The sequence below is a fragment of the Ruditapes philippinarum genome, unplaced genomic scaffold, assembly GCF_026571515.1.
Source record: "Ruditapes philippinarum isolate M1 unplaced genomic scaffold, ASM2657151v2 ctg624_1_1_1_1, whole genome shotgun sequence".
Classification (NCBI taxonomy): Eukaryota; Metazoa; Mollusca; class Bivalvia; order Venerida; family Veneridae; genus Ruditapes; species Ruditapes philippinarum.
The window spans coordinates 213,746-228,160 of record NW_026859768.1 but is presented as its reverse complement, the minus strand read 5'-3'; the positions used below and the strand labels follow the sequence as shown (position 1 = coordinate 228,160).

Below are 14,415 nucleotides of genomic sequence, written 5' to 3'. Positions count from 1 at the left end.
TATTCGGCAGGACATGGAGCATGACCTGCCGAATGTCCTGACAGCAGAGCTTTTGTTAAAATTTCAATGTCCTCTGAATGACTTGCCAAAAGTTTTGTCAGCAAGAGATTCTTTAAATTTTCATTGTCCTGATGTATGTTCTACCTATGTCATTCAGTAAAAATATTATAAATATAAACAAGATCAACAAGGAAAGGCGGCGTTCAATGAACATAACACCCACACGACCAAGCAACAAGAACCAGCGACAAGGAGCCGAGGACGACAAACAAAAACAAGACCGGGCACAAGGCTGATCACGGACAGGATAATCACTTAATAGTACCATTGAAGACATTGGAATTTAACAGAATCCCTTGTAGGCGGGACATTCGGCAGGATATTCTGCAAGACGTATGTCCTTATTGAATGTCATTCATTTGTCCCGCCAGCAGAGGACCTTCCATGTCCTTCTAATTGTCCTGCCGAATATCTTGCCAGTAGACTGTAGTGGATTTGGTAAAGTTTTTGGTAAAGTTTTTATGTTCTGCTGTATATCCTGCTGGTTGTCGTGCCACTAGGGAACTCGGTAAAATTTTAAATGATTTGCCAACAGAATATTTAGTGAAATTTCAATTTTTTGCTGTATGTCCTGTATAATATTCCGATAGCCAAACATTTGGTAAAATTTCTGTCATGCTGAATGTCGTTCCGAATGTGGTGGCAGCCGAGGATTTGGTAAAACTTCCATGTCCTGCCAGCAGACTGCCAGAATGTCGTGCCAGCCGAGGATTTGGTAAAACTTCCATGTCCTACCAGCAGACTGCCAGAATGTCGTGGCAGCCGAGGATTGGGTAAAACTTCGATGTCCTGCAGCAGAGCTGCCAGAATGTCGTGTCAGCCGAGGATTTGGTAAAACTTCCATGTCCTGCCAGCAGACTGCCAGAATGTATTGCCAGCCGAGGATTTGGTAAAACTTCCATGTCCTGCCAGCAGACTGCCAGAATGTCGTGTCAGCCGAGGATTTGGTAAAACTGTCCATGTCCTGCCTGCAGACTGCCAGAATGTCGTAAAAGCCGAGGATTCGGTAAAACTTCAATGTCCTGCCAGCAGACTGCCAGAATGTCGTGCCAGCCGAGGATTTGGTAAAACTTCCATGTCCTGCCAGCAGACTGCCAGAATGTCGTGCCAGTCGAGGATTTGGTAAAACCTCCATTTCCTGCCTGCAGACTGCCAGAATGTCGTTTTAGCCGAGGATTGGGTAAAACTTCCATGTCCTGCCAGCAGACTGCAAGAATGCCGTGACAGCCGAGGATTCGGTAAAACTTCCATGTCCTGCTAGCAGACTGCCAGAATGTCGTGCCAGCCGAGGATTTGGTAAAACTTCCATGTCCTGCCAGCAGACTGCCAGAATGTCGAGCCAGCCGAGGATTTGGTAAAACTTCCATGTCCTGCCTGCAGACTGCCAGAATGTCGAGCCAGCCGAGGATTGGGTAAAAACTTCCATGTCCTGCCTGCAGACTGCCAGAATGTCGTGACAGCCGAGGATTTGGTAAAACTTCCATGTCCTGCCAGCAGACTGCCAGAATGTCGTGCCAGTCGAGGATTTGGTAAAACTTCCATGTCCTGCCTGCAGACTGCCAGAATGTCGTGTCAGCCGAGGATTGGGTAAAACTTCCATGTCCTGCCAGCAGACTGCCAGAATGTCGTGACAGCCGAGGATTCGGTAAAACTTCCATGTCCTGCCAGCAGACTGCCAGAATGTCGTGCCAGCCGAGGATTTGGTAAAACTTCCATGTCCTGCCAGCAGACTGCCAGAATGTCGTGCCAGCCGAGGATTTGGTAAAACTTCCATGTCCTGCCAGCAGACTGCCAGAATGTCGTGACATCCGAGGATTCGGTAAAACTTCCATGTCCTGCCAGCAGACTGCCAGAATGTCGTGCCAGTCGAGGATTTGGTAAAACTTCCATGTCCTGCCAGCAGACTGCCAGAATGTCGTGCCAGCCGAGGATTCGGTAAAACTTCCATGTCCTGCCAGCAGACTGCCAGAATGTCGTGCCAGCCGAGGATTTGGTAAAACTTCCATGTCCTGCCAGCAGACTGCCAGAATGTCGTGACAGCCGAGGATTCGGTAAAACTTCCATGTCCTGCCAGCAGACTGCCAGAATGTCGTGCCAGTCGAGGATTTGGTAAAACTTCCATGTCCTGCCAGCAGACTGCCAGAAGTCGTGCCAGCCGAGGATTCGGTAAAACTTCCATGTCCTGCCAGCAGACTGCCAGAATGTCGTGCCAGCCGAGGATTTGGTAAAACTTCCATGTCCTGCCAGCAGACTGCCAGAATGTCGTGACATCCGAGGATTCGGTAAAACTTCCATGTCCTGCCAGCAGACTGCCAGAATGTCGTGCCAGTCGAGGATTTGGTAAAAACTTCCATGTCCTGCCAGCAGACTGCCAGAATGTCGTGCCAGCCGAGGATTCGGTAAAACTTCCATGTCCTGCCAGCAGACTGCCAGAATGTCGTGGCAGCCGAGGATTTGGTAAAACTTCCATGTCCTGCCAGCAGACTGCCAGAATGTCGTGACAGCCGAGGATTCGGTAAAACTTCCATGTCCTGCCAGCAGACTGCCAGAATGTCGTGCCAGTCGAGGATTTGGTAAAACTTCCATGTCCTGCCAGCAGACTGCCAGAAGTCGTGCCAGCCGAGGATTCGGTAAAACTTCCATGTCCTGCCAGAATGTCGTGCCAGCCGAGGATTTGGTAAAACTTCCATGTCCTGCCTGCAGTCCAGAAGTTCAATGTCCTGCCGAATGTCGTGTAAGTTTGTATGTCCTGCTGTAAAGTCCTGCATAGAGTCCTGGCAGCAGAATATTTGGTTTAAAAAAAGTGAATATGTATTTATGTGTGAAATAAGTTCTGTAAAATATTTATATTATTTTTGACTTAATAAAAGATGAACAGCAATTACTTTCTTAAAGCAGCACGCCTCCAGATCCATGCTAATTTTCATGAAAATTTGAAAATGTATTTAACAGTATAATATTGTGAAGTTACTAAAACAATGCAATTTACACATTATCAATGGCACCTTCAACCCACGTAAATTAAGAAGTCCAAATATGCAAAAATAGCCCTTACTGCGTTAGTAACGCAGTAGTAATATAGTTATAAATACTGAAAAATCGGTCATTAATCGCACACAACATGTAAATTATTACTATAATTTTGAATCTTTATACTTTTCCTTAAATCTTAGAACATTGTTCTCGGGTTTGATTTTATCGAAATATTTTTGCTCATCTGGAGGCGTGCAGCTTTAAGTGGCATTCATTTATTTCCGAATTTCAACAAAATGCTGTCTTTTCTAACCCTTTGTTTTTAAGTTGTTAAGGGAAAAATAACTGAAAAGGCAAAAAGAAATGGTTAATTCTATCTTTATTTAAACACACGCTTGTTTATTTATAATAGACGCTTGCAAAATATAAGTGTTATAAACATTAAAAATAAGGAAGAAAATGAGATTACAATTATATAAGGATTTCGAACCCTACTGAATCGGTGAATATTGGCTAATTCCGAGTTCCATCATAAAACCCAAAGCGCACTCTCACCTTCTTTCGACAATTTCTGTTATATTAGAGGGTATTATCCAATGTCATCATTTGAACACAAATATGACGACACGCATTCATTCTCATTAGGGAACGTAATCCTTAAACACTGATGAAAGAAAAAAGTACCTACTTAGATAAGCAAAGTATTCCATACATACCTTTCTTAAAAGATACTGTTTATATTTTATGAATAACACAAACACTAAGAAAGAAAAGACACACATAAGAAAACAAAAAAGTATATTGAAACATACAAAGCGAATTTCCAATGCTCGGTCAGTAATTACGAAACAGGTTTCTAACTAATCAAAGAACCTCACGTGTTAAACAGGAGATGGTCTAGAAGCTGTGTTGAATACATTAATTACGTTAGCATTATTTTATATTAGTCCATCAGAAATAAAGCTCTATCAGCACTTTTTAGAAAAGTCAACGCATAACGAGAACTAGTAAAAAGCAAAAGCAACAAATCCAGAAATAAAAACAATAAAGGAGAAAATAAACACATAAAGTATCTATGAAATCACACACGTTTCTATAATATTATACTCAACTAGGATAACATTAGTTATTAAAGAAAAGGCTATTTTTTTACAAATGAATTCTCTAAAAAAAGCAATCAATTTGGTCTGGCGGTTTAGTTTGTGGTAAGAATAAGGTTGGCATCAGAAGCTTGTCTGACTGGTATCCCACGTTTCGGAACATACGGAGCTGTCCTTGTAACCATTTTGATGCAGTCAATGATCGGACAGACGGACAAACACAAAGTACAGCCTAAAAATAAAACATTTAACATGTAAAATTCAATACTTTATAAATAAAAGAATAATTCATTTTTCACTTGAATCGCAGCTACCTTGTTTCTGTAAAAAACATGCTGCAGAACACTCGGTCAGGAGATAGTGATTTCCATTTGTCTTTCTGCTTCGTTTTTGAAAAGATGATTTTTTATAGTTTTTGCTGTGTTACTTGTAGTAGAACCATATTTGATTTACCTACTCGTTCTATGGAGAGCAGTAAGTCACTCACCACTTATATTGTTAACTTGTTATATGCAATTGATATGTGTTCTTTTGTGTGTGTGTTTTTATTTTTCTATTTTAGAAGGCCGAATTGTAAATAAGGTGTTACAATCTGTATATGTCTTAATGTGTTATCTTCGATAAAGTTATTATTATTACATTACTATTATTATTATAATTTGATATTCAATAAAAGTATCTCTCTTATCAAATATAATATACTTAGTCAATATCAAAAATAATTTGTATCAGAGTTACCAACATCCTCCACCTAAGGGAAGTTTTACAATAAATAGAAAATTGTGCTATTTCATAAGACTTAAGTATGGATCTGGACTTTCAGAGCAAAATTGTGATTAAAGCATGCAAATAACAATAAATCCATAAAAGAAATATAATGAAATAACTAAACAGAAGTACATTCTAGGCCACAAAATGTGACAAATATAAAATCAATACAGGGTATGGTCTGTTACAGGGTATATTTCATGTCCATTGCATGGGCCTGTGTTGGCAGTTTAGGTTTTGACCTCCAAGTGTATCCTTGACATTTGAGATAGGGATCTGGGTGTTGCGTATGACATGTCGTCTAATTATTGTAAACATTTGTGCCAAGCTATCCCTTGATTGATGAAAAGTTATATACCGGACACAAAATATACCATAGAACAGACCAAGCTTTGGACCCAAGTGAAACCTTTACCTTGAAGGTAAGGGTCCGGTGTTAAGCATGACACATCCTCCCATTTTTGTGAACATTTGTGCTACGTTTTTTTTTCAAAATCCCTTGAACAATAAAAACATTATGGACTGTGTACAAAATATACCCTATAAAAGACCATGTTAAGATTTGACCTTGACTTTAGAGGTAGGGGCCCTGGTGTTCTGCATGATACATCGACTTATTATTGTGAACACCTGTGCAAAGTAATTTCAAAATCCCTTGATCAACGAAAAAATTATGGATTGAACACAAAATATACCCTTTAACAGACCATGTTATGATTTGACCTCAAGTTTGACCTCGGTCTTGGAGGTAGGCGATTAGGTTTTACGCATGACACGTCGTCTCATTATTGTGAACCTTTGTGTCAAATATTTTCAAAATCCTTTGATAGATGAGAAAGTTATGTACCGGGCACCACAAATACCCTTGAACAGACAATGTTGACCTTTAAACACCAAGTATGACCTTGACCTTGAAGTATGGCATTTGGGTGTTGCGCACGACAAATCGGCTTGTTGTTGTGAGCATTTGCGCCAAGTATTTTCAACTTCCATTGATGGATGAGAAAGTTATGAACTGGAGACAAAATATACCATGTACAGACCAAGTATAGCCTTGACCTCCAGCTGTGACCTTGGTCTTAGAGAGAGAGAGAGAAGTCTGCGTGTTGCACATGACACATTGGAGGTAGGGAACTGGTTTTGCACATGACACATCGTCTGATCATTATGAACATTTATACCAAATATTTTCAAAATCCGTCATGGATAACAAAGTTATGGACCACACACAACATATACTCTCAAATAGACAATATTGACCTTAAATCACCAATAGTGACCTCGACCTTGGGTGTTGCGCATGAAACATCGTCTTATTATAACAAACATTTGTGCCATGTTATTTCAAATTCCTTTGAAAAATGACTTAGTTATGGGCCGGACACGAAAGTGAATGACGGACAGAAAAGGCCACTGAATAGAAAGGAGGGGGCAACTTTAAGGGCACCCTCTTGGGGCCATAAAGGAACGTTAACAATAGAGTGAAAAATAAGCATTTAAGGGGGAGGATAAGGAAAATTCCTTGCAAATATTCTACAGTTATTATACCGGTACAATCCTCAGTGACCATTGGTAGGTGAGTGTCAGGATCGAACTTGATCGCCTGGTATCCAGAATCGTTACATGTCATGTAACACTTTCCACAGTTGATACACATGTCCTGTTGACCAAAAAAATCCGTAATAAAGTCACATCAGTGTCATATATAGTCAAGCTTAGAATAGTTACTCTTAATAAAAAATATATTTTTAAACCGTCTACGAACATACTTTTTATTATTTGCTATATGAATTCACATTTTTTAAAAACTTTTTCTGTATACTATTGAACAAGTGTTAGTTAAATATACATGTACATATATAATAATTCTGCTGGAAGAAAAAAAACTTGTGGTCTATTGTTTCAATCAAATGTTTATTTTTAAGTCATTTTTTATATAAAAAAACAAGCTTCAAAACATATACATAATAGGGACTGTCGAATCTCTACAAACCTTCAATATTTATTCCTTACTCTGAAACAATTTTCTTCTTGCTATAACGAATTTAAAGAAACATAAAATATTGGGAAAAAACTTTTTTACTCAGTGACTTTTCACTGTGTAAAACAAAATATTCTACTATGATTGTATTTATATGTAAAACAATGTATTTCGATCACGTCAATACCTCATCAATAAGGGCCACTACTTGTTCTTTATTGTTCAGATCTCCATAGCTTCCAATCATATCTAATGCTCTTCCAATCACCTCCTACATGTGGAATAAATAACATAATTATATGATATAAATATTATTGGTCTAAACAATAGTCAACATAACCACTATAGGAGGACCAAACTAAATTTCTTATTCCGGTATTACTGGAAAAGGCGCTTGAATGATATGCTAAAACCTTTTCACCCGCGGAAATGTAATTTAAAACGTCTATTTTTTTCACATCGATTTATATACAAAAATGAATCAACATGGCAGATTCGGCGGAAAAAACACTATATTTTTCTACTATGTGATCATGATTTCTGCAAGCATCTAGAGTTACTGCTCCAACAATGTAGTCAAACTCCAACGCAGTAGTCCCCCTTTGCTTCGCTACATTTGAGCGTAAGCAATAAAATCACTGTGAGGTGTTTGCACTGTAGCGAGTTCAATCCATTTATAAAATCCTATTCATTGGCTAAATTGGATCAGGATAGGTTTCTTAGGTTATAGAGGTAGACACATTAACTCACCTTTACTGATGGGACAGGTTTCTTTGGTTGTAGAGGTGGACGAATGGAAGGGGGATTATTCTTCTCGTCCAAAATTTCTGTATTTTTGTAATGATCAGCAATGAGCTCTGTCCTCTTGTCTTTGTATGGACCAAATGAAGGTAGTCCCTGGAAAAAGAAATACAGATAAAATTTGTCGACGGAAAGAGATAGATGCCCCTAAGCAGGGCGCAGGAAATGAATCATGGCCTAGGCATGGTTACTATAAATAGGGTTTTACCAGAATATAGAATTATTATCAAATAGCTTTTGTCATATTATGGCCCTGGTCTTCTAAACAAGGGCCATCAGTGATGACATGCGTCGCCTCATGATAGCCATAACTTGGCTAAAAATCATTCAACCTAAAACCTGTGTAATATGCACAAGAATTGGAGCTATCGAACAATCCATTGAAATTTCATTAGTGGTATAACAGGAAAAGTCCGGACAAATTTCAAAATTAAAATCATAAAAGTGCAAAAACACTGACAAAAATCAATGGTCCGAAAAATGTTGATGAGATGCAACAAGACATGGTATTGATCATTCCCCTAAACTTTTGATAAAATTGCACCAGCAGTTTCTGAGGAGTAGTCCAGACAAACTCAACACAAAAAACAACTTTTCTATTCAAGGGCAATAACTCAGCCAAAAATCATTCAAGCGAAAAACTTGTGTATGATGCACAAGTACTTGACCTACCAATTAATCCTGTAAAGTTTTATTGAGATTGCATTAATGATATATGAGGAGTAGTCCGGATAAACTTTATTATTTCGGAGGCCATAACTAGGCTAAAAATCATTTAAGCGAAAAACCCGTGCGTGTACTATGTGCAAGTGCTTGACCTACCAATCAATCCTGTAAAGTTTCATTGAAATTGCATTAATGGTATATGAGAAGTAGTTCGGAGAAACTTTAAAACATAAAAATAATTAAAGGGCCATAACTCTGACAAAATTAATTGAACCTTAAAAACCGATGATATGCACAACTAGACTTGGTACTGATCATTCCTGTAAAGTTTGGATGAAATTGCAACAGTAGTTTTTGAAAAGTAGTCCGAACAAGCTTTTGTGTATGTGGCAACACACAGAAAAAAATACCTTTTTTATTAAAGGGCCATAACTCGGCCAAAAATCATTCAACCGAAAAACCCGTGCAATATGCGCAAGGACTTGAGCTACAGATCAATCCTGTAAAGTTTTATTGAAATTGCATTAGTGGTATAAGAGGAGTAGTCCGGACAAACTTTAAAAAGGGCCATAACTCGGACAAAAATCATTGAACCGAAAAGGTTGACGATATGCACAAATAAACTTGTTACTATCATTGGATGAAATTGCACCAGTAGTTTATGAGGAGTAGTCCGGACAAGTTTTGTGACGGACGGACAGACAGACGACGGAGAAGTGATCCCTATATGTCGCCACTACTGCGTAGAGGCGACACAAAAACATTATATGAGTATTATTAGTTCATAGAATTAATGCTTAGACAGCGTTTGCTAAAATGTCGGATAAATTTGCCGTTTGTTTTAATGTACCGTAAAAATTAACGACAACTCTCCAACTTGACCAGCCGAATAGAACGAATAGAATCAAAGTTATTCGGATAGATTCTTTACATGAAAGAGGCTCCATATTAAAGCCTCTGTCGGAATTCGAACATAACAAGGTGAATAGAGTCACGAATTCAAAATCAGGGTCATTTACCACTCAATCAAGTACAGCTTACAGTGTTTTGCTTGATATATATTTGATTGCATTAAGTTTTGACGGTGATTTATCAACTTTGTTAACGAAAATTAAAGAAAACAAGATATGTGGAGATGGCGGCAGAGCAGCGTGAAATTATTGGACTTGCGGAACTTCTGCATACGGGCGTAAAGTTCCAGTTATGATCCAAAGAACAGAGATTTTGATATGTATACAAAACTAGAACAGATTACCTTTCCTATGAGTTCGTTGAGTTTCGGCACGGGTTTTCCGAGCTGATGTTTTATGGTCGGTGGACTTTGACCATCCCAATCATTGAGGTCCTCCAGACTTTTAAGGTAGAGTAAAGCTTTTAATCCTGTCACGTAATCGTCTATAAGAGTAAAGTCCTGGTTCTGAACTGAACTGCATATCTATAAAATAGTGAAACATCCTTAACTTACAATAAACTGACTTGATGTAGGTTGCATAACTTTCAACGTATGTAACTTACGCGTGAGCTGTCTAGGTTAATTGAAAATACATAAAGCTTATATACGTAAGCTGTATTTGTTGAATATATGCATCCAATTTTGAAAAGTAATTTTGTAACCAAAAGAAATTTCGCCTAGTAACGAAATTAAAATCAATACTTTTATTATCCTGTAGTCTTAATACTTTGTAGGGATATTGATGATCGCCAGATAATGACTCCTTATAACTATCAGGTCAATAGATCAAAATTCAAGTTCATAATCAAATAACGAAAGCACTTTTTTGCCTGCCTGGTTAGTGGTGATCAGAAAATGACCCCTATTGTTATTTTGGTCGTCGTCATCGTCCGAGTTGTTGTTGTAGTGATCGTTCTAGACAGTGAAAGATGTCATCATTCGTCGAAGTCTTACTTATAGTCAAAGAAGTTGTAATCGTTGTCGTCATAGTCATAACAGCACTTGACATTGTAAAAGTCGAGGTCATGTTCGTTTTTCATAGTAGTCGTTGCCGTATTCGTGTTAGAAAAAGTAGAAATATTACCGTACTAGTAGTCTGTAAGTTGTAGACGCCCTGTAACTTGTAGCTTTATTGGTGATCATAGATGTCTAGATTACCTGTGGTCGAGATCGTCGCCGTGACCGTAAAATTCGTCGTCGTGAGTCGTGACCGTAAAATTCGTGGCATAACCGTCGATGAAGTCTTTCGAGTCGTGGTCGTTGTCGTGATGATAGTTGTCGGTGAAGTCTTTAAAGACGTATTTGAGGTCGACGTTATCGTCGTTGAAGATTACGACTTGTACATGTAGTCGTTATGGTCGAAGGAGTTGTCGTCGCCAAAGTCGTAGCTGTATTTGCAGGCATATTTTTTGTAGTCGTGGTCTTAGTCGCACTTGTAGCTATAAAATTCGTAGCCGTAGTAATACCGGTAGTTGAAGAAGTTGCAGTAGTGGTAGTGGTCGCCGTAGATGTACTGATAGTCATTAAAGTTGTAGAAGTCGAAGTCACCATCGTAGTCGTTTACGTACACGTGAGACGTAGTCTGGTGGTTGGAGCCTTGCAGAAAAAGTGATGACGACCACCATAATGAGGAGATAATAAATTGCGGAAATGTTACTGAATTTACAAGCGTTAATAGGAGTTACTAAGTTTAACGATTGTAAGAAATGCTAAGTGTTACATTAAATTATGCCCATAGTGTGCCCTTTGTATAAATGAGTTTAACACGGTGATGTGCAGCATCACAAGACGTATACAGATAACGGTAAGCTGTATACGGTGTAAGTTGTTAACTGTGTTACAGTCAACATATACAGCCGACTCGTAAGCTGTATACGGTGACAGTTGTTAACGGTGTTACAGTCGACATATACAGCCGACTCGTAAGCTGTATACGGTGTCCGTTGTTAACGGTGTTACAGTCAACATATACAGCCGACTCGTAAGCTGTATACGGTGTCAGTTGTTAACGGTGTTACAGTCAACATATACAGCCGACTCGTAAGCTGTATACGGTGTCAGTTGTTAACGGTGTTACAGTCAACATATACAGCCGACTCGTAAGCTGTATAAGGTGTAAGTTGTTAACGGTGTTACAGTCAACATTGACAGCCGACTCGTAAGCTGTATACGGTGTCAGTTGTTAACGGTGTTACAGTCAACATATACAGCCGACTCGTAAGCTGTATAAGGTGTAAGTTGTTAGCGGTGTTGCAGTCAACATATACAGCCGACTCGTAAGCTGTATAAGGTGTAAGTTGTTAACTGTGTTACAGTCAACATAACAGACGACTTGTAAGCTGTATAAGGTGTCAGTTGTTAACGGTGTTACAGTCAACATAAACAGACGACTCGTAAGCTGTATAAGGTGTAAGTTGTTAACTGTGTTACTGTCAACATAAACTGCCGACTCGTAAGCTGTATACGGTAACAGTTGCTAAAGGTGTTACAGTCGACATATACAGCCGACTCGTTAGCTGTATACGGTGTAAGTTGTTAGCGGTGTTACAGTCGACATATACAGCCGACTCGTAAGCTGTATACGGTGACAGTTGTTAACGGTGTTACAGTCAACATATACAGCCGACTCGTAAGCTGTTTACGGTGACAGTTGTTAACGGTGTTACAGTCAACATATACAGCCGACACGTAAGCTGTATAAGGTGTCAGTTGTTAACGGTGTTACAGTCAACATATACAGCCGACTCGTAAGCTGTATAAGGTGTTAACGGTGTTACAGTCAACATATACAGCCGACTCGTAAGCTGTATAAGGTGTCAGTTGTTAACGGTGTTACAGTCAACATATACAGCCGACTCGTAAGCTGTATAAGGTGTTAACGGTGTTACAGTCAACATATACAACCGACTCGTAAGCTGTATAAGGTGTCAGTTGTTAACGGTGTTACAGTCAACAGATACAGCCGACTCGTAAGCTGTATACGGTGTCAGTTGTTAACGGTGTTACAGTCAATACATACAGCCGACTCGTAAGCTGTATACTGTGTCAGTTGTTAACGGTGTTACAGTCAACATATACAGCCGACTCGTAAGCTGTATATGGTGTCAGTTGTTAACGGTGTTACAGTCAACATATACAGCCGACTCGTAAGCTGTATAAGGTGTCAGTTATTAACGGTGTTACAGTCAACATATACAGCCGACTCGTAAGCTGTATAAGGTGTCAGTTGTTAACGGTGTTACAGTCAACATATACAGCCGACTCGTAAGCTGTATAAGGTGTAAGTTGTTAACGGTGTTACAGTCAACATTTACAGCCGACTCGTAAGCTGTATAAGGTGTCAGTTGTTAACGGTGTTACAGTCGACATATACAGCCGACTCGTAAGCTGTATACGGTATCAGTTGTTAACGGTGTTACAATCAACATATACATCAACCTTTCTGAAATTGTTTATGCAGTCCATTTGAAGTTTAAGGGATTTCAATGCCAAATAAAAAACAAACTTAGGTATTTCAAACAGTTCGAACAAGAAATTGTGAAATGATCAATGATCTCATACACAAAATCATGCACATCATTATATTTAATATGTTTACCTGCAGAACAGAAGCCCCCGAGTGAAGAAACTGGAGCCCAGCCTCAGCGGAATCTATTCCACCAGTAGCTAGAATCGGAAAACCAGGAAGTTCTTTGGCAATGGCGGAGACAGCGCGTAGAGCTATAGGCCGGATAGCGTTTCCGGAGACACCTCCATATGTTGTTTTCCTGCTCTTGCCAATATTTGGCCATGCCTGACCTTGGCCTTTTAGTCCCATAAGACCTGATACCGTATTGGTAGCGGTGACGCCGTCAGCTTTTCCTAATAAAGTACATTTGAAATGGTAAGAACTATGATATTACGGCCGTTAAGGAACCGTAGTTAAGACATTGTACATTACTACTATTGCCGCATTTATAATCATTTTAGGCTACGAATAACTTTTTAGGTAATTTTTTATTTCGAAGACCTATGAACAATGTTGTCTTGTGTAGTATAGACATTTATACTACAACCATTTCTGTTGAGAGTGTTTTTTTCTCCGGGTAGAAAAATTTTGGATATGCATAACAGCATGCGATATAAACCAATAAATCATTCCCGTGACAAATACGCAATATAATTGATGCTCATATAAAATTGAAGACAATGAATTATACTAAGGGAAACACCTGTGGTAACATAATGATATTTATATAACTTAACCGCTTTATTTATATATCCCATAAAACATGTCTTGTCAATATCGTGTCTTGTTTTTTTTAATGATTCGGTCTAAAGGCGGCATTATTTACTTTGAAGTATTGTGGACACTTATCCATTCCAAATTTTTACTGCCCCTCAATAACAATACATGTATCACATTTACACACTTAGATGTGCTATACACAACCCAGTCTAAACACCGATACTACAAGAATGTGATAAGCAAAAAAACTAGTTTTTACTAGTGATGCTAGGGTCGAACTCGCAAGATCTCAAGCAAAAGGGAAATATTCTAGCACTACACTACAAGAGCCGTTGAATCAGTTGAAATATATGTTTGTGTAATTTTATTACCTTCATAAGCAGCTCTTGCAATGGTCACTATGCTGGTCACATTCGGTGTCAGTTTAGCAAAGAATGGTATTTTCACTGCTGCTCGAACCCATCGACATATATTTCTAACCAGCTCTGGGTCCTGGCCACATGCAAGACCCATACCACGTTCACCCATACCATGGGGGCATGACAAGTTTAGTTCCAGAGCATCAGCACCCGATTTCTGAAAGAGATGACTTGTTTTTTTACATAAACGATTACATTTTCTACATTAGACAATAAATTTGATATATTATTTATATGTAACTGTTTACAATTTTACATATATGTTGGGTTTAAGTCACTACCACACTGAAAAAGGCCATACTCATGGAGACGCCCCTATTTTACTGATGAAGGAAGACAATAGGTTTCCTTCCGTTCATTATTTAAGGCACGAGATGGTACATGATTAGGATTTTTAATCTTCTTTTTAATCAGGATAGTTTCTTCACACAATCCTAAGTTCCTGCTGAGATTCAAATCTACAATAG

General features: G+C 38.9%; 1 protein-coding gene across 1 annotated transcript in view; it reads right to left on the bottom strand.

The window, feature by feature from the left end:
- Positions 1-3,395: 3,395 nt before the first annotated feature.
- LOC132757871 (dihydropyrimidine dehydrogenase [NADP(+)]-like) overlaps positions 3,396-14,415 on the bottom strand; it is a 31,653-nt gene continuing 20,633 nt past the window's right edge. The window contains exons 16-22 of the mRNA XM_060749320.1: positions 13,901-14,105; positions 12,900-13,162; positions 9,605-9,784; positions 7,633-7,779; positions 7,070-7,153; positions 6,450-6,561; positions 3,396-4,365 (exon numbers count right to left, since the gene is read on the bottom strand). Coding sequence (XP_060605303.1) covers positions 4,229-4,365; positions 6,450-6,561; positions 7,070-7,153; positions 7,633-7,779; positions 9,605-9,784; positions 12,900-13,162; positions 13,901-14,105 — 1,128 coding nt within the window. The 3' untranslated portion in view covers positions 3,396-4,228. The remainder of the gene's footprint in view (positions 4,366-6,449; positions 6,562-7,069; positions 7,154-7,632; positions 7,780-9,604; positions 9,785-12,899; positions 13,163-13,900; positions 14,106-14,415) is intronic.